This window comes from Cuculus canorus, chromosome 22 (genome assembly GCF_017976375.1).
Source record: "Cuculus canorus isolate bCucCan1 chromosome 22, bCucCan1.pri, whole genome shotgun sequence".
Lineage (NCBI taxonomy): Eukaryota > Metazoa > Chordata > Aves > Cuculiformes > Cuculidae > Cuculus > Cuculus canorus.
Window position 1 is genome coordinate 1394169 of NC_071422.1, and position 20861 is coordinate 1415029.

Below are 20861 nucleotides of genomic sequence, written 5' to 3' on the forward strand. Positions count from 1 at the left end.
CAGCTAGAATCCTGCTTGTTTTGACACAGCCAAGCAAGTCCTCACTTTCCCGGCTGTTCCAGGAGCAGCCAAACTAATAAAGGCTGGTTCCTGCTCTAACAACCCCAGGCCATCCTCACATCCCTGTGGCAAAGTCCTCAATACTTCAAAGTCCCCCTCTAAAACCAATTAAGTTGAAGTTGGAAACGCCCAAACCAGCTTTTTTATAATGGAAGACAAGCTGACTACAGGCATAATAAAACCAGCTACACGCTTAATATCCAGGACATCAATTCAGGAGAGGATACCACACAAAATCTGAGAGAATGAAACTGCCTTTTTCTAAATTAAACTCACATTTTTCCCCTGGTCTGAAGCCCTTGGGGAACAGCTGTCCTCTAAGCATCCTTGCAGAGAGGATCACAATGAAAGTTTACTCTACCCATCACAAAGCTCTGCTCACTACTTGTACTATGAAGATGAATTAGTGAGAAACTGGTTTTCCCACCAAAAATACTAGATGTTCCAGGAAAATGGATTTTTGAAATGCTTTGCTGTCATATGCCCACACAAAAATGGTAACAGAGACCTAAGCTAAGAGTTTCTGGTCTCCCTAATGTTGCTGTGTAAACCTTGCAACTGATAAAATTTAGCATTCAACACAGCTGAATAAGCTACAGCCTCTCCCATGCATAAGAATATAAGGAGTGAGAGTCAGGACTTACCTGTCCCTTAAATGCATCAATGATGAACTGCAGGGACTGAGGCTGCACACACTCGATACACTTCTGCACCACATGGTTCCCGTTCTGGTCTTTCACACACTTCAGGACATGGCCATCCAGCTCCCGTACCATCTCATTCTATTAGGAGGAAAGACAAACAGAAAGCACCACCAGGATTCACAGCTGATAAACTCAAAGCTTTCACTGCTAAATGTTGTCAGGAATACGAAAGGTATGAAGGATGCATCAGTGTATTCCAAACTGGACACCTCCCAGTGGCCACGTGCTGAGCTGTGCTACAGAAACCTCCAGGAAAAATATGTTACAAAATGAAAGTGAAGTACTCCTTTCATTAAACATGAGTGTCCTCTCACAAGTTAAGTGTCCAAATTGAAGATATCACAGAATCACAAGGTTGGAAAGGACCCATTGGATCATCGAGTCCAACCATTCCTAACACTTCCTAAACCATGTCCCTCAGCACTTCATCCACCCGTTCCTTAAACACCTCCAGGGAAGGCGACTCGACCACGTCCCTGGGCAGCTGTTCCAGTACCCAATGACTCTTACTGTGAAGAATTTTTTTCTGATATCCAACCTGAACCTGTTCCTGATGCACATAATTTCAGGAGGAAATGAAATCCCCCATTTCCTCCTCTGTTCTCCTCAAGGTGAAAGCTATCTAAAATGCCCAAACATCACAAATTTTCAGGTATCAGCTTCATACGTCACTAAAACAGGGTCAGCACTGGGATGACAACCGCTATACTTCACACTGGCAAGGTAATACTGCATGGTAATTAAGGAATCACAGCAGATAACGTTTAGGTGTGACTCATCTGCCACACATGCAGGCCAAAACCTTCACAATCGGCAGAGAAAGACAGTTTGGGGAATTTAACAATACCACAAAACTAGATGAGTTCAGTTTTGCAGCCTATGCAAACCCAGGCACTTCAGGAGCACAGAGAACTCAGAAATAGCATTCCATAGGAAGACAATGAATCCTGGGACAACAAATCCAGGCAGTGCTGGAGCTCAGCCACCACCCAGCTGACACCCTAAGGTAACAGCTTAGGCTCAGGCTCAACCCAAAAGGAAAGAGTGCTCCTAAAGCCTCTGTCAGGTTTTAATTTAATAACCTACACTCAGATTCTTGTATTACAATTCCTACCACCTTTATTAGCTAGCTTGCCTAGCATATTTTTCATCTTAATTCATTGTTCATAAAACCCTAGAGTATCTGCTTTATTAATGAGCTTTGAGTGGGACTCTGGCAATCATCCACATCTCTCCAGTGCCAGGCCTGGCTCAACAAGAACTAGGAACTCCTCATACATCTCACGGCAGGAAAGCAGAATACTGACCCACATATCAAAGCACTGATATCTCAGGAATATTAAAGGCAAAACGCTGGCATTGCTTCCTTCCAGGGATTTAAAAATATCTTCTAATAGACCATGTTTCCCTTACACACGTGATCTGATTGCAGGGAATAAAAAGGGAACCAACGCTATGGCCAGTTAAGCGGAACAAGTTGATGACAAGAAGACTCAAGAATGGTGTCACATACTCATCATGCACACAAAACGTAACAAGCATGCTATAAACCAAACCAAAAGAACACCAGCCACAAGAGGAACAGGAGGCCACAGATCAGGTCACCAAATGGCAAGGAACAGTAAACATCAAGAAGAAAGTTAAAATTGAAACTTACAATTACCTGCTGGTCTGGGGGAATAAACTCCAGGGCCTTCTGGATCACCCGACAGCCGTACATCTGCAGAGCCAGGGAGAGAACATGCCCACGGATACGTTCTGCCAAGGCCAGCTTCTGTTCCAGGCTGCCAAACTGGGAAGAGAAAAAACCAATCACTACAAGCACAACCCACTCACGGCCAAGCAGCATGACAACACTCCCACGCCGTCACGACAAAGTGTTAAACACAAAACGTTGTGCCTACTGAAAAGAAAGAAAATACCAAGCACACCTCGATGGGTGTGGGCAGGCACAAGCCAGGCAGCTGCTCTGTGTCTGTTAGACGTGCTGCCAAGCGTGAAATGGACTTCAGAGCCAAAGGTGCTGGTTCCACTGGGGTGACACGTATCACAGTTCGCTACCCTTGACAAAGCTGATATAAAATTACTGGAGAGCAGAACCACCAAGGCTTGGTGGAGAAAGAGCAGAGCAGTTGCAAGAAGGGGAGGTGGGTGCCTGCCCAGCCTCCTGGTATGCAAACACACCACTTTCTTCCAATGGATTATGTTCACTGGAGAAATTTCTCTTTTGTTCCTAAACACAAAAGTACCAAGAGTTCAGCACAGGATCCTTGAGAAGCCTCACTGGACCTCTGTCCCCTGGATATGCTGCTGTTTATTCCTGAACCTTCTGCATCTCAAAGCAGAAGTGTTACTTTTCAGAGGAAATCCCACACCACAGTCACTCCAACAAGAATGATGCAACAGCCAGTGGGGAGGTGACAATGTCAGCGTGGACAGATGGCCACCATTTTAGTCAGCTGGGCTTCTACAAGCTCATTTGATAACTCCAGACAGCAGTGAGTCTTGCAGGGGAGTGGGGACTTACCTCAAAGAACTTCTGGATGACATAATTTCCAAATACATCGACCATCAACTGATAAGCTGCCTGGAGGATCTCGTTGAACACAAGCTGACGTTCTGCTGGGGTAGCACGCTCCAGTTTCAGCTGAATAAACCTGAAAAATAGGGCTGGGGTGATGCCACTGGCACATACGCCCTCAACACATTTATTAATACAATTGCACCCAAAAGCCTCACATGCTGAGTTCTTGCAAAACTAATCTTTAAAGCACAGTTGCCCTTTCTATCAATCTGAAGACTGAGGGTGGTTGCAGCCATGAGATCCATGGCCACACATCACTGTTGGTACCCCAGAAACCTCCTCACTCCAAGCAAAACAGATCTAAATAGACTAACACGGCAAGGTCTCGCATCCAGACAGCTCTTTAAAATGAGTTAAGCTTAGCCAGTGGGAATGGCAAACAAATTACTAAGCAAATCTTTAGAGGAAGAACTCCTGCTATCAGCAGTTGTACTCAGTCTTTAAAACGAAGGGTCAGAATGCTACACTGCTTGGCTTTTAACACCCTCCTTTCCCTGTTCTGCCTCTGCTTCAGGATGCAATGCAAATTGGAAACAATGGTAACTCAAAAGAGCAGCTGTCCCAAAAGATTCCCATAGCACAAGGTTTTTAATCCCACCTGGATCCATGCTGATCTTGGGAGAACTCCATGATGTGCCCAGCAATCTCCCTCAGTTGTAAATTCGGGTACCGGTTATTGCGGAAGTCTTCAAGCAGCCTGCTTCGACCAGAGGGCATCACGTCAGACATCCCATAGCGCAAGCGAGACGAAGGGAAGAGCGTGCTGCTGGGGCTGAAGAGGCTGGAGGCACTGCTCGCACTGCGGTACTTGGCTTCAGCTCCAGGAGCAGCAGAGATGTAGCGGCCGCTCCCATTTGTGAGCCCTCCTGCAAGGCACAACAAGGGTCATTCACAAGATCAAATAAAGCGGCCGAGGTGTTAGTTTACAACCTAGGTGTGCCACTTTACTTCTAATTACTTTTTTTCCACCAAGACGGGTTGTTGACATGGTTCAACCAGGAGTTACCTTCAAGTAAGCTAAATGAGCCACCCTTAAAATTATTTAAATGGGGATGTGTTCAAACACTGCTCTTCAGTGTTCAAGGCCAGACTGGATGGGGCTTCGAACAACTGGATCCAGTGGAAGGTGTCCCCTCCATGGTAGGGGGGTGGAACTGGATGGACTTTGAGGTTCCTAACAACCCAAAGAATTCTATGACTCTTAGCGTGGCACCTCAGCACCACACAGAGTTGTCTGGAAGTCACAACAGCTAGAGATTTCAGCAAAGAACAGCCTGTAACAACTCCTGTTCCTCACTCTAGTATCCAAACCAGACATATTGCCAATCCCAGCTCTTTCTAACTTGCTGTTTCTAATTGCTCTATCCTCCATCCGCCCCTTGTTCCAGCTATCCCACTGCTGTGCAAAGGACAGATTTAAAAGTAGTAAACTGAGGATAGGGACAGAATTAAGACAAAATCAAATTTAAAAAAGGCAGCAAGAAGTAAGCATAAAAATGTTGGATATAAAACCCAAAACACTACTAAATTCAGGTAAAGAATAATAACTTAAAACTATAAATAATACTTTAAAAAAGCCCTGTGCTTTCACAAATGTCCTGAAGATTCTCACCCACATTAAGGCAGCCGCTGGGTGACCAGTAACAGGTATATGGGGAACAGGTAATGATTCATCACACAGACAGCAAACTGCAAGCATTGACAGGAACCAACTCAAACCTTTAAATGCTGTTTCCTTGCCTGTAATCGTTTGCAATTTGCTTCAAAGCTACGGCAGAGGACTCCTGCCTTTCTTGCAGGGCTCGGGATCCCTCTGCTGGTCAAAGAACGCAAGATGCCTGTGGTTTTTCCTGGGTAGGACATAGTCCTCCCAGGAGAAATGTTTTTATGGCATGGGAACCTGAACAGTCAATGCGAAGCAGGGAGGGGAAACCACCTGGAAAACAAAGCTACAAGAAGTCTTTGTGAAGGAGGGAAGATCTTGATGGCAAACATCAGGAGAGCTGTCTGCAAAGAGATCTGCTCCTGGCAGCCATGCACAAGCATCTGAAATAAAAACATTAAATACAGGAGCTGAGTGCACCGCACTCCTCTGCCATTGCTGCCTGAATGAAGCTCCTGTGCAGGAAGCACTGGATGAGAATTAAGTGTCTGATAACGGCCTAATCAAGTTTCCCTGTTCCTAAGCTGGGCAAACGTGTCCTGACTTCTCCAGAGCCTGTGCCAAGCCTAGAGGAGGAGAAGAGAGCTTCTTGTTCACATCTCTTTCTCACGGTGCCTTGCCAATGGTGTGGCCATCATCTTCTCTATCCATTGGAGTTCTTGATCAAGCAAGAACTCTGAAAAGTGATCAAGAGATACTCCTTATTGCTGGAAGGTCTGGGATATTCAAAGGAAGAGTAAAGTACCTCTCAGGTAAAGGAAACCCAAGAGTGACAAGCTAAGCACTAGCGTACTCCATGGAATTCAAAGAGCTAGGAATTTCCACTTGTTTTTTGAAAGCCTGGAGCAAGAGTCACAACACTAAGGCTCTGAAATGGAAAATCAGTTCCTGCTCCTCTAGAACCAGCTGCAAGAGGGAAGGGTTTAGTACTCACACAGTTATCACCTATGCCTTATCTCTTAGTTAAGAGGGAAAGCACAACTGGTACAAAGTCTTCTCTGTCAGGTTTCCTGAGAAAAACCTTCTGATCTTTTTGGAGATCAAAAATAAACCACAAATTACTCCCATTTTCTACCTGTGCCTCTTTTTTACAACGGAGATGCTGACTGCAGGTCTCCCCATGATGTTCAACATCACATTGGGAATTAAGAGACCGTGTCAGGGATAGGTTTCCTAAACCAAGCAAGCCCATCAACGGCCAGAAGCCTTGGAGCACCTCAGGCTCTTTTATGCCAACTTGTGGCTGGGAACACACTGACTTTGCCTGATCCCACACGGCAGTGGGATCTTACTCATAACTACAATGTTCAGGAGCCGTGCAGGGAGACTGGAAGCTCCTGAAGCGCTTACGGACACTAGGGTAGAATAAAGGGGCAAAAACCCAGAAGCAGGGACAGGGCTCCTGGCACTGAGTTTCTCCTGCATCCTCAGCCACAGCAAACTTCAAAAGGGGGTCTGCAAACTGTATGGAGACATCCTATCACACTAACACCATGCCGCCCAAAGCAAAGCACTCGGCATCCTCATAACAACAGCAAAGCAGTGCTGGACACAGCACACAGAGGTTGCAGAGAAGGGACAGCTCTGCTGTGGCTCTGAACTTATCAACAGTATTTTCTTCACAGTGTCTGGGATATGTCAGGAAAAATCTGCATCCAGGAGGACAAAGTGCACAGGCTCTGTCCTGGGTACTCCAAGGCAGATGTGTTACTTAAGAGTCCTGCTGTGGCGGTAACAACTGAGCATCTCCTGTTTTGAAACAGTAACTCAGCTTCTCAGTGCTTGCTGGGGCACTGGAGACAGACGTTAACCTGGAAGAATTCCTGATTTCAGGGAAAGGAAAGGGCAATGAAAGAATGAGTCAAAGGGAAAACACAGGGGAAGAAACACAAAGGCTGCTGTCTGAAAACAAAGCACTTCTTAAGCGAGCTTCCAGGGCACTTTGTACGCTCTGCAACGCGGGAGTTCCTGGTGTGAGAAATACCAGAACAATGGGAAAGAAAGGAAAATGAAAAGATGGCTCTGTGAGAAAACAGGCATAGAAGACATCCCCACCGTTCTCCCTTCCAGAGGGCTCAGAGCGGGGGCACTTGGCAGTGCGTGCCCAGCTCTGGGCCCCGGGGGCTGGGAAGGGCTAGATTCAACTCTTGGACACCCTATTGTGCCACTGCCCCATGCCGGGGTGCCACCAGCTGCCCAGGCTGACGCAGCCCTGCGGTCCCCCCAGCACTCACAGCTACCGGGTTATCCACTCCCCAGCCAGCTTTCCCAAATAACCTCTCATCAATACAATTCCTGCACATGAGTACAAGCTTCCTCACACCCATCCTCCATGTTAAATTTAGTGATTTATAATTCTATAATGGGGAAAAAGAGGAGTCCTGCTGCTTTAGCACCCAGAGTGTGTGTTTATTTACCCACGCTCTACCCTAGCTCTGCACAGTTGTGTACGTGGCACACACCTCTAAGTTTACAGGATGTATTTAGCTCAGTCTCCCTCCTCCAGTCGTTCTTCTCCTAAGAACCAGCAGAACGGTTATTTCAGGTATTTGCGATTGCCCAGACATTCCACAAGGTCACTTTACACCACCAGAAAAGCCTAGCTTGATAAATACACACTATTTTTCACAGCTATGAGCTTTCAGAAAGCCAGAAGAGCAGAAGCTGAAGCTTTACACACACCACCGACCCAACAAACGGCTTGAGAAGTGACAAAGTCAAACCCATGGCTTACACTGCACTTTACCCTAGACTTGCTGACTGCAGGTCAGATTTGATGCCAACTTCTTACGTCATTGACTAATCCTGAAACCAAAGGTATTGGGAATTAATTCCCTCCGGCTGTCTCCCCCTACATCACACACATTTCTAAATGCGACTGTTCCAATTTCCTGTTTTGCAAACAACATTTGGGTGTTCCCATCTCTCCTTTCATTTTTAGATATTTAGAAATACTCCTCATACTCTCCGTCACAAACTGCTTCTGGTATTACTCTCAAACAAAACAGGCGTCAGCCTCAAGCTTTGTATAAAGGAAAAACAATTCCCGTCCTGGTGTTATAGCATTAGATCTTATTCTACAACCAAAGGGAACTACAACTACATTTAACGATGTCTTCCATTACAAGTGAAAGAGAAACTTAACACAACAAAATGACCTTTAACAGATTTCAAGGTGAAAAACACACAAATGTCAAGCTATATATGAAATCTCTTGCAGCGTTACCAAGCATGAAGTCCGCCACAGAGCAAACCAGGCTACAAGCAGAGAAATGTTCAGTCAAGCCAGGAAGGCCGGTGTTCACTGCACAGGGGCGCAGACCGGTGATGTGAATGGTACCTCCACTTTCTCACCAGGGTTTGTTTGCAAACAGATCAACCTTTCACTGATCCAGTTTTTAAGACTCATTCTTTTGTTTGCCTGCAGGGGCACCAGACTTTCTAGTGCCAGATCTGGAATATGGTTACTCTTCAGCATTAATTGTAGCTGTTTAGCTTGCAGCATAAGGACTCTACGGCTGCATAAATAAAGCTAAAAAACCCTTCTGGTTCTACTGAAGCTCTGAACAAAAAGATGGTAAATCTAAACCTGATCACAAAAAATCATATTTATTATTATTCCATGCTCACCTTTAGCCAGCACCGAATTTATCACACCTGCATGTAATAAACACAATAAATGCAGTATTGGATGAGTGTGAATATGCATGGAAAACTGCTCTGATAACCAATGGTTTTGTTAAATCCACACAGATAAGGGGCAGAACGAAAGCAGAGTGATTTCTTGAGCAAGTACTGAATTATCTGGTGCAGATGCAACAAAACCCATCTTGTTTATTAACGAGGCCTGGAAATAAGCTCTTTAGGAAATTCAGATGAGCGCTGCTTCACTACTTGCTATATCTATTTTAAAGATTTATTTTATTGTACACAAGAGGTCTGGGCCAACTGGAACCTCTTCCAGAAGATGTAGCTTACATAAAGTCATGTACCCTACCAAAATCAAGGAAGCCTCTCCCATGCGCTAATGTGCTTTCAATGAGGCCACACTGATGGGAAAGTCTCAAAAGACTACCCAAATCCTCAGTTAAAAACTAAATACTCCTCCAGACAACACTGCATGTTTCGGTTAAATGAAGAAACTGTATTCTGAACTCATTAATTTATTACTGAAAGCTTCACTGGCATCTTAAAACATCTCACAAGGTTAAGGATCAGCCTTACATATCTATTGTATTCAAGGATAACAAACAATTGGTCCTGTTATCGAGCTCTGTGCAAGAGCAACGGCTTGTTTCTCAAATGCCTGGAAATGTTATCCATAATGGAGAGATGAGGGAACAAGGAGGCAACACAGAAATCTTCCCGTTTCACAGCTGAACTGTGGTGCGAGACAAACACACAACATAGGGGCTACAACTCCTGCTTCAGTGTTTCACTTGCAGAAGGAAGGGCCCTGACACAGGGATGAGAGCAGCAAGTAGGCAGCAGGCGCCCCACCTATCCAGCAGTGTGGCACTCAGAGCCCCGCACCACGGCAGAGCAGAGCAGCGCCTGCAGCGCGGGGACAGCCGCACTGTGCCTCTTACCCAGGTTTAAGCTTGAAGATGATCCATGTGAAGATAAGGAAGGCGGTGGAGTCTGAGAGTGGCCAGGTCCTTGGCTGGGCAGAGGCATTCCCACAGGTCCAGGAGAGGAGGAAAACCCAAGGCCATTATAAAAACTGTGTCCTATAGGTGTCAAACTGCTAGATGTCCTCTTGTACAGGTCACTGCTCCCTGTAAGGGAGTCTCGGCGGGAGCCACTGCCCGTGTTGGAGTTAGCAACTGGAATAAGGGGAGAGAGTAAAAATGCGTGATGTCAACAAGCTGCCCCAGACAACCAGATAGATGGAGAGCCAGAACAACTTAACAACTTCTCTTCACCACGGAGTGCAGGGATAGGACAAAGAGGAAAGGTTTTCAGCTGAAAGAGATTGAGATAAGATCTTAGGAAGAAATGTTCTGCTGTGAGGGTGGGGAGGCCCTGGTCCAGGTTGCCCAGAGCAGTGGTGGCTGCCCCATCCCTGGAGGTGTTCAAGGCCAGGTTGGATGGGGCTTGGCGCCCCTGATCCATGGCAGGGGGTGCAACTGGATGGGCTTTAAGGTCCCTTCTGACCCAGACCATTCTGTGATTCTATAATTCATTGCACCAAGCTGGTGTTTTCCTAAGGGTGCTGCATGTGCCCAAATAAAATACATTCACTGATCCACATTGTAAATAATGCAGAAATCCTTAATTCAAAAACTCAGCTTGGATCTTGTCTTTGCATTGATAGTTCTGTAGCTTTTATACTAAAAGAATACAAAGAAATAACAGCTCCAAAACTCTACAAGCAGAAACATCAGAAAGATAAAAAAATATACCTGAAGGAAGTGACAAAGAGGAAGATAGTGAAAGTGCTGGCTTTTGGATACAAACACTGAATGCTTCGCTTCTGAACCTCCAGAAAGCAGTTTGTTTACTTCAAAGCCCTTTTCCCCTAAGCATATCACTTCATTTAATAGAAGATATCAAATTGCCCTACAAGCATTGACTCATATTTATTCTTTGGCCATTAGAGCTAAGACAAATCCAACAGGAGATTTTATCTATTCATGTTTACTTAAGAGCAAGCACAGCTCCGTGTACATTTACTCAAAATTCTTATGCTCCCCTTTCATTATCTGAGAAAACAGCTCCTGTTTGCTCCAAGCTTTATTGAGATGGAAATCAGAATTCAACTGAATGCAGAAACCCAATGGTTTTTTGAAGAGCTGTCTTGATGGTCAAACACAAATTCTTTAAATGCACTGTCAACTTGAGGGGGGAAAAAAAAAATCAATTTTGCATTAAAATCTTGCTTAATAAATAGTGAAACTGTTAACTGTAATGGACTAATCATTTTTCATGACTGCACACAGGTTCTAGATGCAGCAGCCTCGCGCTTTTATTCATTGATCGAAAGAACGCACATTTGTGCGCCTTGGCATTGAGCAAACGAGTAATTGAATTCCATTAGTTAAATAAACCAAAGGGAAAGAACTGAATGCTGTGTATACCCAAATTCAAGATGGTTCAAATTCTCAGGCTGGGTTTAAGAAAAACATTTAGGATGACTTTTACTTAAGACTGCGATTCATTGCAGTCAGTGACAGCACATCCCTCGGGCTTTTCTGAGGGAACGGATTCAAAAGGCACGTTTGAACTTGCCCTTCACAGTGATGAAAGCAGGAAAGTTCAGGACATAATTACTACCTCTGAGACTAAGCAGTAATTAAAACAATGGTTCTACTTCAAAAAAAACAAACCTAAGGGAAAAAAAAAAAAAAAAATCAACCCACAGACACCTTTCTGGTTTGGTTTTAGTCTGAAACAATCTGTCTCCAGCTGACTAATGAACAAATCAAACCACGTAACATCTCCTGCAACCACAGTAAAGTGACATTTTTTGGTGTATGAGAAACAATTCCCAGAATAAAGCACAGAAATCACCTCAGATCAGCTTTTTTGAAATTTGCAAGATGTTACTTAGCCATCATTCTGAGGTAAGAGTTAACACAGGGATGGATTCCAGTCTGGAGCCGAATTCTGTCCATCCAGTGTCTCCACCAAACACACGCAGTGAAAGCCAAGGAAATTCAGAGCCGATTAAAAACTTTAGCAACAGAGAGATGGATGATAATGTGTATAACAAACAAATCCATTACTTTGGTACTTCTAATACATCATCTACAATAAGAAGTTCACAGCAAGCGCTGACCATTTTGAAAGCCAAAGCAGCCTCTAAAGGAAAATTCCCATTTAAGCTCAGAGGGATGAAGAGGCTGAGCAGCTCAGTGCCCCCGTGCCACTCCAGCAGCTCACCACCTGCACCTGGATCTATCCACTCCTCTTCCTTTTCCACCATGAAGAAGCTGCTCCTCTTACCTGCTGTCCCAAATCCTCCCAGCGCAGACCCCAGCGTGGCACCGAGAGAGCTGCTGCTTCCAAATCCCAGGGAAGTATTGGCAGGCTGGGCAGAGCCCTGAGAAAAGAGGGAGCTGCTCTGGGAATTGCTGCTGAGAGAGTTGTTGCCGTAAAAGGAGCTGGAGGCCAGGTTGTTGGTGGGCTGCTGCTGGGGCTGGGGTTGGGGCTGCTGAGTTCCCAGAGGGCGGAATGGTCCGTTTGTCGTTCCTGCCAGGCCACCCGCAGCACCGTTGGCCGAAGCTGCAGCCGCTGCAACCGCTGGAGAGAAAGTAATTAAGAGCACAGGCTGAAAAAAATATCCAGTTTCATAGTGAGCTTCAAAAGTTAAAACTTAGCAGGTTCTCGTATTTATTATAGATTTTTCTTTCCTCTCAAGATGAAAATCTCCCTTTCGCATCAAACTCTTCATAAAGTCTCTTTACTTTATACCTGAACTCAAGTCTTGTGCAGAGCCACAAACACTACCAATGCCTCATTATTGCTGCTGCTCGTGTTATTACAGCTACAGAGATCAAATATACAGAAACACTCCCTTTCTCCCAAGATCCAAACAAGACTCAAATCCATCCAGCAAAAGCCAATTAAGAAACAAGTTTTCAAATAAGCAAAATTGTCCGCACCAAATGTGATCCCGCAGTGCTAAGAACATCAGACCCGAGTGCTTTTGTTTTTCAGCCAGTTCCAAAGCAAAAGAAAAAGCAAAATAAACAAGAGCTACAAGGAAACAATTAAAAGGCCCGTTTCATAATCCGTTACTAACACTGGCAAAAATTGCTAACACGCCCGGGTACTGGCTGGAAAAAACCTTTTAAAGCCTTGAACTCCCAAAGAACCCTAATAAAACCCAAAACCACTCATGGCAAAGGCCAGGCACGTAACAATTTATGCAAGGTGATCATTTGGGAGTTCTACACAGGCCAAAACCTTTTATTACGTGGGAAACTAGATGCCAGCAGACAAATTTAAATAACTGTCATGAAACTTGGAAAAATAACAGCGTTTATGTGACTCTGCCTCTCCGAGGCTGCTCTCAAGGCTCAGCCCACAGTGCGCACAGAGGATGTTCTCAACAACAATCCTCACAATGGATCTCAGTGAGGGCAAGGGTGTCATCATCGCCTGCAGAGCCCAAAGGGGTTCAGGTCCACCCTGCGCTGGGACGGGGCTGGGACTCACCTGCTTGTGCCGCAGAGGAGCTGATGATGACGGGAGCAGGAGCCACCAGGCGGACGGGGGCCCCCAGGCCATTCCTGGCCCCTGCGTTCACCACAAGAGCGCCCGTTTGGTCGTAGTAGGCAGCAGGAGCGAGCACCGGGTAACCTGGAGGGGCAGGTTACAGGCACACAGGTAAGGGAACAAGCAATGCAACGGGGGGGAAACAATCATCTTCAGATGAGTACAGTGCAATACAGTTTGTAAAGGAAAATCTGAATGGAAAAAGAAAAAGCAACAACAACTCTGATTCCCCTGAAGAAATAAAGAAAAATAGCTGTTTTAACAGCTTACAACTTTACACCGGTGAGACCTTCATGCAGAGAAAGCTTTTTCCTCCCAAAACCTAATATACACGCATGATTCTCAGTGTAAATTCAATTATAGTGGCAAAAGAAATTATCTTAACATAAAAAAACCACTTTCTTCTCCATTATAAGTAAGACATGTGCTGGGACTTTTCATACATGTGAACAAACTACACTTCCAACTGGGTGTTGGAGCTGCTCAGTGTGTACACACAGGCACACAAGATGTGGAAGTGAAAGTTACATATATCTGAAGAATATATCACAAAGCATTCTTTAATGTATAGAAATAAAACCTCTTAAATCGAACATGCTGGTGGTACACAAAGCAAGAGACTTGCAGCACTATAGCTACTCAGGCAGTTCACTAGATAGTTCTACAGTTAAATAAAACTTTCAGGAGAAAGCGGAGTGATCCTCCAAGGTGAGAGAACGCTCTCAGTGAATATTGGCCCTGTAAATACAACCCCGATAATGCAGGTCTAAGGAAATCTGCAGATCGCTTGGAAACATGGGCATTACAGTTCACTTTGTAACTTAACACAGTGACATCCTTCTTAAACCATATAAGAGCCCCATGTACCAACCACGTGACGCTTCCAGTGAGGAGACTTGAGGCTGAAATAATCCTGTTCTCTCACATGTGACCAGCAGGACAGACTTGCACACTATTCAAAAAAATACTTACATGTGCCCTTTGCCTTTACAATAATATTTTGTATAATTGAATGTCAAAAGCATTTGTACCATGCAGGCTCATGGATCAGAGTTGGAATTCACACAGTGGCTCCATTCCTGCAGAATCATAAATTGGAATAAAATCCTGCTTCTTTTATTCCTTTTCTTTTCTTGAAGAAATCATGAAGGGCGAGTCCCTATCCTGCTAAAGTCAAGCACCTGGCAGGGACGGAGAGACAAGGCTAATGAAGGGGACAGAGATCTCTGAGGCTTTAAAACTAAGATCACATAAGCCAGGATGAGCCACAGGGACGTCTGATATCAACTTGCAACAGGAGCCATCAATTCTTTTGAGTAGACAAAGGAACTAATCTACCTGTTCAGCAATACAGCTGGTAACAATTGTTTTCAGCTGTGACACTAGGACCTAAACCCTGATTTAACTTACATGCTGCACAGGTAGTTGGGTTCCCATCTAACAGCCTCTCTAAATTGCCTTGCATACCCACAGATTAGAAACAATAAAACCAAAACTCTGAACACCAGGCAAATGCGACACCACGCAGAGAAAAAAGATGTATCTTGGCTCTCCCTAGGCACTGGAGAAGCCACAGCTCCCTCGGAACCCCTACCTGGCATCCCCGCTGCCAGACCTTGTCCAAAGGCAAGGGCAGAATTGACGGCTGCAGCAGCCACCAGCGGATCCGTCTGCTGTCCCTGCTGGTTCTGATTCGGGGTCAAAGGACGCTGACTGGCTCCTCCGCGTAGAACCTGGAGAAGACAGAGGAACACTGAGCTGTTTATGCCGGGACCCGGGAGCAAGCCGCAATCACCAAACACTTGCAGGAGCATCAGCAGCAATCCAGTTCAGTTCTTATACCACCAGTGTGTGAAAAACCCTTCCCTTTCCTCTGGACTCTGCTGTCACCACCACGAGCCTTCACGCTGCAACCATGGGTAAATGCAGGAGACCCAATTTAAAGAACACATCCCCTCGCAGGCTTACCGAGCATCATTCGGAAGCGCTTCATCATCTGAGCCATTCAATACTCATCCTCTGTCTGCTCCATCCCAGATAACATCTGGTCTCTGCCACAAAAGCTCCACTGAAAGCCCACTTGAGCAGAAACCTTAACAAGTCTGACTGTGGAACTGGGGGCTGATGACACAAGATGACATGGGTTCCCTCCAAGCTGCCAGCCCCCATGGAAAACAGCGACCCAGTGACAGGATGCTTACTCACTGGGAATAATGACCAAAGATCAGACACCGTCTTTCAGACGGAGCTCTTGTGGTTTAAGCACATGGTGCCCTCAGAAGGGATGATGGCAGACTGACCTTTCCTGTCATTACCTGCCACAGGCTGTGGTTGCAAAAGCCTTCTACTCAAAGCAGTGATGAAGAGCCTGCACCCACCAGTGAGGTCAGCTTATTAAAAAGCCATCCTTTGGTACACGCCATGCTTGGTGTGAAAAGTAACATCGCATGTGTCACCCGGTGGAGTTACTGAAAGGAAAAAATGACTGTGGACTGAGAGATGAGAAGAGGATCCTGAAAGGAACTGGTTTAGATGTGCATCCCAGCGCCTGCTATCACTGTCTAAGCCAGAACGTGAACTCTTCGGCCTAGAGAGTCCCACAAGTCACACCTGCTTGGTAAGCACACGCAGTGCAAGGACGCTGTGTGGAACGCACGCGATGGATGACAGGAGGCAGGAAGCAAAACGGTGGTGGTTTTTATAAATACGCTATTAAGATGTCATAGGCATCACAAATCAACTGTCCATAATCATCACTCTAGCTTTCCAAAACATTCACCTCAGCATTTCTTCGACAAATTTCATCTACAAAAATATACGTTGCATCCGCTTATGGAAGGTTTGCATTAAAAATAATCCTAGTGATCCCCCCTCCTGCCTGCTTCCCAGCTATAAAAGTAATAAAAATATTAAAAAGGCTACTGATGATTGATATTTGTTATTTTTACAGCCTCAGCCTTTGCAGAAGCTCTCCCAGAACACACCTTCCTCATGGGGAAAGGCTCCCAGGTCAAATGCCAGAGCAGAAATGGCTTTAAGCCGCTCTGAATGCCACTTCACTCTCGCACAGGTTTGTGCAGGGGGCTGTTCACCCCACTGCTGCCATGGGGGGAAGTTTGAGATTTAACTCTTCAGGAGCAACGTGTTCTCCTCCTCATCACTGGTCCTGAATTGTTGGTGTGAAACACCGCTGCTTTTCTATCTGAAAAGACCTTATCATATCACCAAACACAGAGTTTTGCTTTAGTTTTCAAAGCAGAAGCAAATACATTCAGCCGCCAAATGTTATCTTCTGTAATCACCATCTGAAACGCAGGAGGATCAGGAAGGAAGGGTTGACGTTACTATGAGAAAGGAGCCGCCTCACTTCGTGATAGGATAACGAACCAATTTTGTTTCCAAGCAGGAAGTACCATGGGATGGCAGCTGACAAAACTGTACAGAGCCAATGCCAGGTGAGGACGAGCACTTAACCAAGCACTGGACAAACTGGATGGGGCTGTGCCAGAGAGCCGGATAGGTAACAGAAGCACGAGCCTGCTTCTGGACACTCGAACTACAGGCCCTGCTGAGGTCTGAGGGGAGAAACGGAGCACATCAAACCACACTACCAAAGGAACAAGAACCAAAACAAGGATCGTGGGACACCTCTCATCCTTCGAGCATTTAACTTAATTACATGGCTTTAGCGAACATCCACTTAGTCTGCAAGTCTGGGAGGGTTTAAATGCTGATTTAAACAGCAAGCTAAGACCACGCATTCCGTACATCTTCATAAAGCATTTAGGATGGCTTTTCATTACAGTAAAGGGAGAAAACTATTTTTCCCTGTTAATTCTGTACTGATCTCAGCTTCCACCTTCTGCTCCAGCAGTTACTACGGTCACAATTGTGTTGCCTGCACCAGAGGTACAACTACGATTAAATATCAGACCTTTAAATTGCTTATGTTATCTAACTGAAGTTAGGAGAATTAACTTAATTAAATTCCAGGAATAGAAAACACACCCGAACAAGAAGTTACAGTGATTCATCACAAAGAAGCAGAATAATTTTCCATGGAAGAAAAAGCACAGGCAATATAACCCAACATGCTGTCACTGCCAAGAGGTTAAGACAGCAGAGGTGGATGGTGCCAATCTCATCCAACACATCATTTAAAAAATACATAAGGAAAAATTTCCCCTTATCAGCCCCCGTGTGACTTTGTCACTTTTTTTTTTCTTTATAAAAACAAACACCATTTAAACACCAGGTACCGGTATCAATACGCATCTCTAGCATGCGTAGAGGGATAACAGCAGATCTATGAAAGACTTGCACTAACTTCATTAATTTTGTCCTTTTAAGCATCAAATTCTCCAAACTTCTGTTTGGAGTTGTGCAGACTAAAGCAAAACAGCTGCACAGTTCACCTTATAACAACAGCAAATTTGGTGTTCTCTTTCCACACTCATCTTTTGTCTTCAAGTTCTCACCTGGATACCAAACCAATTCATTCTGCTGTTACTTTGACCCTCTTAAAGCTAGTCTTCATCAAAACGTACCCTATATTGGGCAGCACACTGAAGATAAGAACACCCTTACTGATATTTAGTATTTGAAGATAAGAACACCCTTACTGATATTTAGTATTTGATACACATTATCATCATCTCCATGGCCTTCAAACTGCAGTGATGGGTGCGAAAACAGACTGCAAGATGATTTCCACTTACAAGCCAATCACATGTGTTTACTACTGCACTGCTCAGCAGTGTTCCCAAACTGGATTATTTGTTTTCCAAAGCATTAATGTGCAATAATTCACCACCTCAAACGCATGCGTGCCAATCTCCATGGCAGAGCAGAATGCATAGCTGTTTCTTCTTTTGTTAAGAGAGACCAGAGGCTCTTTTCCTCACTTACGACTCAGTAGCAGTCACTGCAAGAAATCCAGGTTCTCCAAAGCCACAGTGCTTCCCGGGAATGAGTTGACATCGCAGCACCCTGCCCTTACCTGCTGCTGGCCCTGCTGGGTTTGCTGAGTGGTCTGCTGATTGGCTGAGTTGGTGGCCGCAGCAGCCGCAGCAGCTTGCTGCTGGAAGAGACTGGCAGGATAGACTCCCCAGGGCGTAACTCCATAGTACTGGTGAGGGACAACGGCTGGGCCTGAAACACAAGGGAATCTGTCAGCTCCTGCAGCAGGACAAGTGTTACACAGCAAAGCAGCACTAGAAATACCTGCTCATAACCTCTGGTGTAACTAATCCTATTCCAAGGTGATCAGCTTTAAATCCTTCGCAAATACAGAGAGATTCTGGCATTTGTATTCTTCATTTTTAAAGAGCTTAGAAGTCAGACTTGAAATTTCATCTTTACTTGCTTTTAGCTTGCTGGAAGAGGTCAAATTCTGGTACCAGCGATCCTGTTGAAATCCCATGTTTTCATTGTTGTGCCTTCATTGTATATTGAAGGAATAGAACTTTATCTCTAACCAGAGGAGAAGAAATCCTGTTTAAAGCACAGAGATATGCAAGTCTCCTAATCTCAGCTGACATTCACAGCTATCATTTAGCTCTCCATCACATTTTAAAAACCCTTTGCAGACGGATAGCATCAGTTCTCAAGTGTCTACACTGTTATTTTTCCAGCCACTCAGTCCTACTCTGCGTTCACAAACCACCTTAAAAAAGCCTGTGTGATCCTGTATCCTTCCCACTCCCTCCTCCTTAAACCGCTGGCTACATCTAAGAGGCTTAATAATAACAATAACATCTTGGAAAGCCACAAAAAAAAGCACAGCTTTAAAAGATTCTGTGTTTTGTCAAGTCTCAGGACACTGCATATTAATTTGGTGATAACTGAATAGCAGTCAATATCCTTAAATAACTCCAGCTGATGAACAGCACTAGCAGGGAGGGAGCAGCCGCTACCCTGCACTGATCAGCGGAGCCCACCCACCAAATAACCTGAATGTGAGTACAATAATAGTTTTAATATGTCTGTTCTGTGTCTTTTGGAAAGGTCAGCAGAAAAGAAGCAGTATTTCCTTCTCTTTTCAAACACCTCCCCTATCCCACGGGTTCCTTCGCCACGGCAGCAGTAACTCAGGGCATGCCAGCCCTAAGGAAAATGTGCTACAGTTGGATATGATACCGGAGAATAAACAGGGTTTTAGTGAATTTGAACCACAAGCTTGTTCTTATGTAGAGTAAAAATAACTTCTATTTTAAGAGACTGCTAGCATTTGAGTTCTAACCAAGCCATTTCAGCATTGCTGGTAGTTTGGTCTTGTAGTATGGCACTGCAAGGAAAATAATAGTGTAAAAAGAAAACTGCCTGACACAAGAGACTCAAAGATACTCCCCCTCAAATTAAGGAGGACAGCAGAAAAGAAATGCCAAAGAAGCTGCAGAGTGCAAGCTCGGGAAAAAAAGGGGCAGGGGGTGAATCCAGGAAGTCCTTTTTTCTTTTGGATTTTTTTAATCCAGTAACATGTTTGTCTCAAATGAGGTACAGCACAACATAAAAACAACCACTGTGCATCAGTCTAGGTCTGGGCCAAGATGGATGCTGCTCCCGCAACCAATACTGTGGACTGCAGAGATTCAGCAGCACTTCAAGATGTGAATTTAACATCAAATATCAAACTCTTATTTCAAAAGTGTAATAGTTATTCTCCTTATAGTTTTTAACCACTGTACTTTCCCCAAATTTAGGGGGCTGTAGCATTGCTAACACATGCCCACCCCACAGACAGGAGGGAAATGCTATGAACAGCCTCTTGACCAATGCCGGGCACTTCAGCAACACACGCTGAGCAGTCGGATTTGTATCACACACTAAAGCTCTGCCACAAAATCCACCCATGCAGGATTTACTGTGTGCTGCCAGGCAGAGAAGGTGACTCCTCTGTCTCACTCAGGCTTGTCTTGGAGTAGCAATCAATTGTTCCTTACCTTCCAAACTGGAAATTTCCGAGCAGTGGAAAACCTGCAGAAAACGCATCAATCCCAACAGTACCACCCATCTTCACCTGAGCAGGTATGGACACAGCCAAGCAATGGATTAAAGCCTGCTTATATACAGATCAGACAGGAACTGCTAGGTTGCTTCTGCACTCAACAGGAAAACAGCTGCAACTGCTCCATTTTATGCCAGCAATCAGTCTGCGCTTGCCCTTGGCTACTGGGAAGTTGCGGCAAACCCCTTTATCTGGGCAAAACGTGGGCGTCGCTTCAGGTTATTTTAATCTCAGCTCTAATTATCAAGCAAGCATAGTCTAGATGGGTTTTTTCTCCTAGTTAGAGGTTGCTCATCAGATCCGCAAAAGCCTTGGGTGTTTAAAAGAAGAACAGAGACAAAGTCTTTGAAGTTTGCAGGCAGCTGGGCTTAAAAGAGCTGCAAGTCTGGCTCAGCTCATTTGAGCGCATGGTGAGGCTCATTATTGAACAATGTTCTCAGTGAGGGCAAGTGTGTCATCATCGCCAGACTGACAGAGTTTCTTCAGGAAATATTGCACCTGCTTTTACTTTAATAAAGATACACGCACATGAGAAAATTAAAGCCATTCCTGTGTCTTTGAAATCAAATATTCCCACTGCTACGTCTCGCACACTGGCCACAGACAGCCACAAATATTCCT

At 44.9% G+C, this 20861-nt stretch overlaps 1 protein-coding gene and 1 non-coding gene across 8 annotated transcripts in view; both read right to left on the reverse strand.

Moving 5' to 3' along the window:
• PUM1 (pumilio RNA binding family member 1) overlaps positions 1-20861 on the reverse strand; it is a 79723-nt gene that overhangs the window by 8678 nt on the left and 50184 nt on the right. For 4 of the 7 annotated variants that reach the window (XM_054086176.1, XM_054086179.1, XM_054086178.1 and 1 more), the window contains exons 10-18: positions 18234-18385; positions 14829-14967; positions 13175-13318; positions 11960-12256; positions 9601-9837; positions 3947-4214; positions 3292-3421; positions 2422-2556; positions 705-842 (exon numbers count right to left, since the gene is read on the reverse strand). In XM_054086176.1, the coding sequence (XP_053942151.1) occupies positions 705-842; positions 2422-2556; positions 3292-3421; positions 3947-4214; positions 9601-9837; positions 11960-12256; positions 13175-13318; positions 14829-14967; positions 18234-18385 (1640 nt within the window). The remainder of the gene's footprint in view (positions 1-704; positions 843-2421; positions 2557-3291; positions 3422-3946; positions 4215-9600; positions 9838-11959; positions 12257-13174; positions 13319-14828; positions 14968-18233; positions 18386-20861) is intronic. The other 3 variants (XM_054086181.1, XM_054086180.1, XM_054086177.1) reach the window with 1 other exon arrangement.
• Positions 20625-20708, reverse strand: LOC128854339 (small nucleolar RNA SNORD103/SNORD85). The gene has a single exon (XR_008453377.1). It is a non-coding gene; the product is annotated as a small nucleolar RNA SNORD103/SNORD85 (small nucleolar RNA).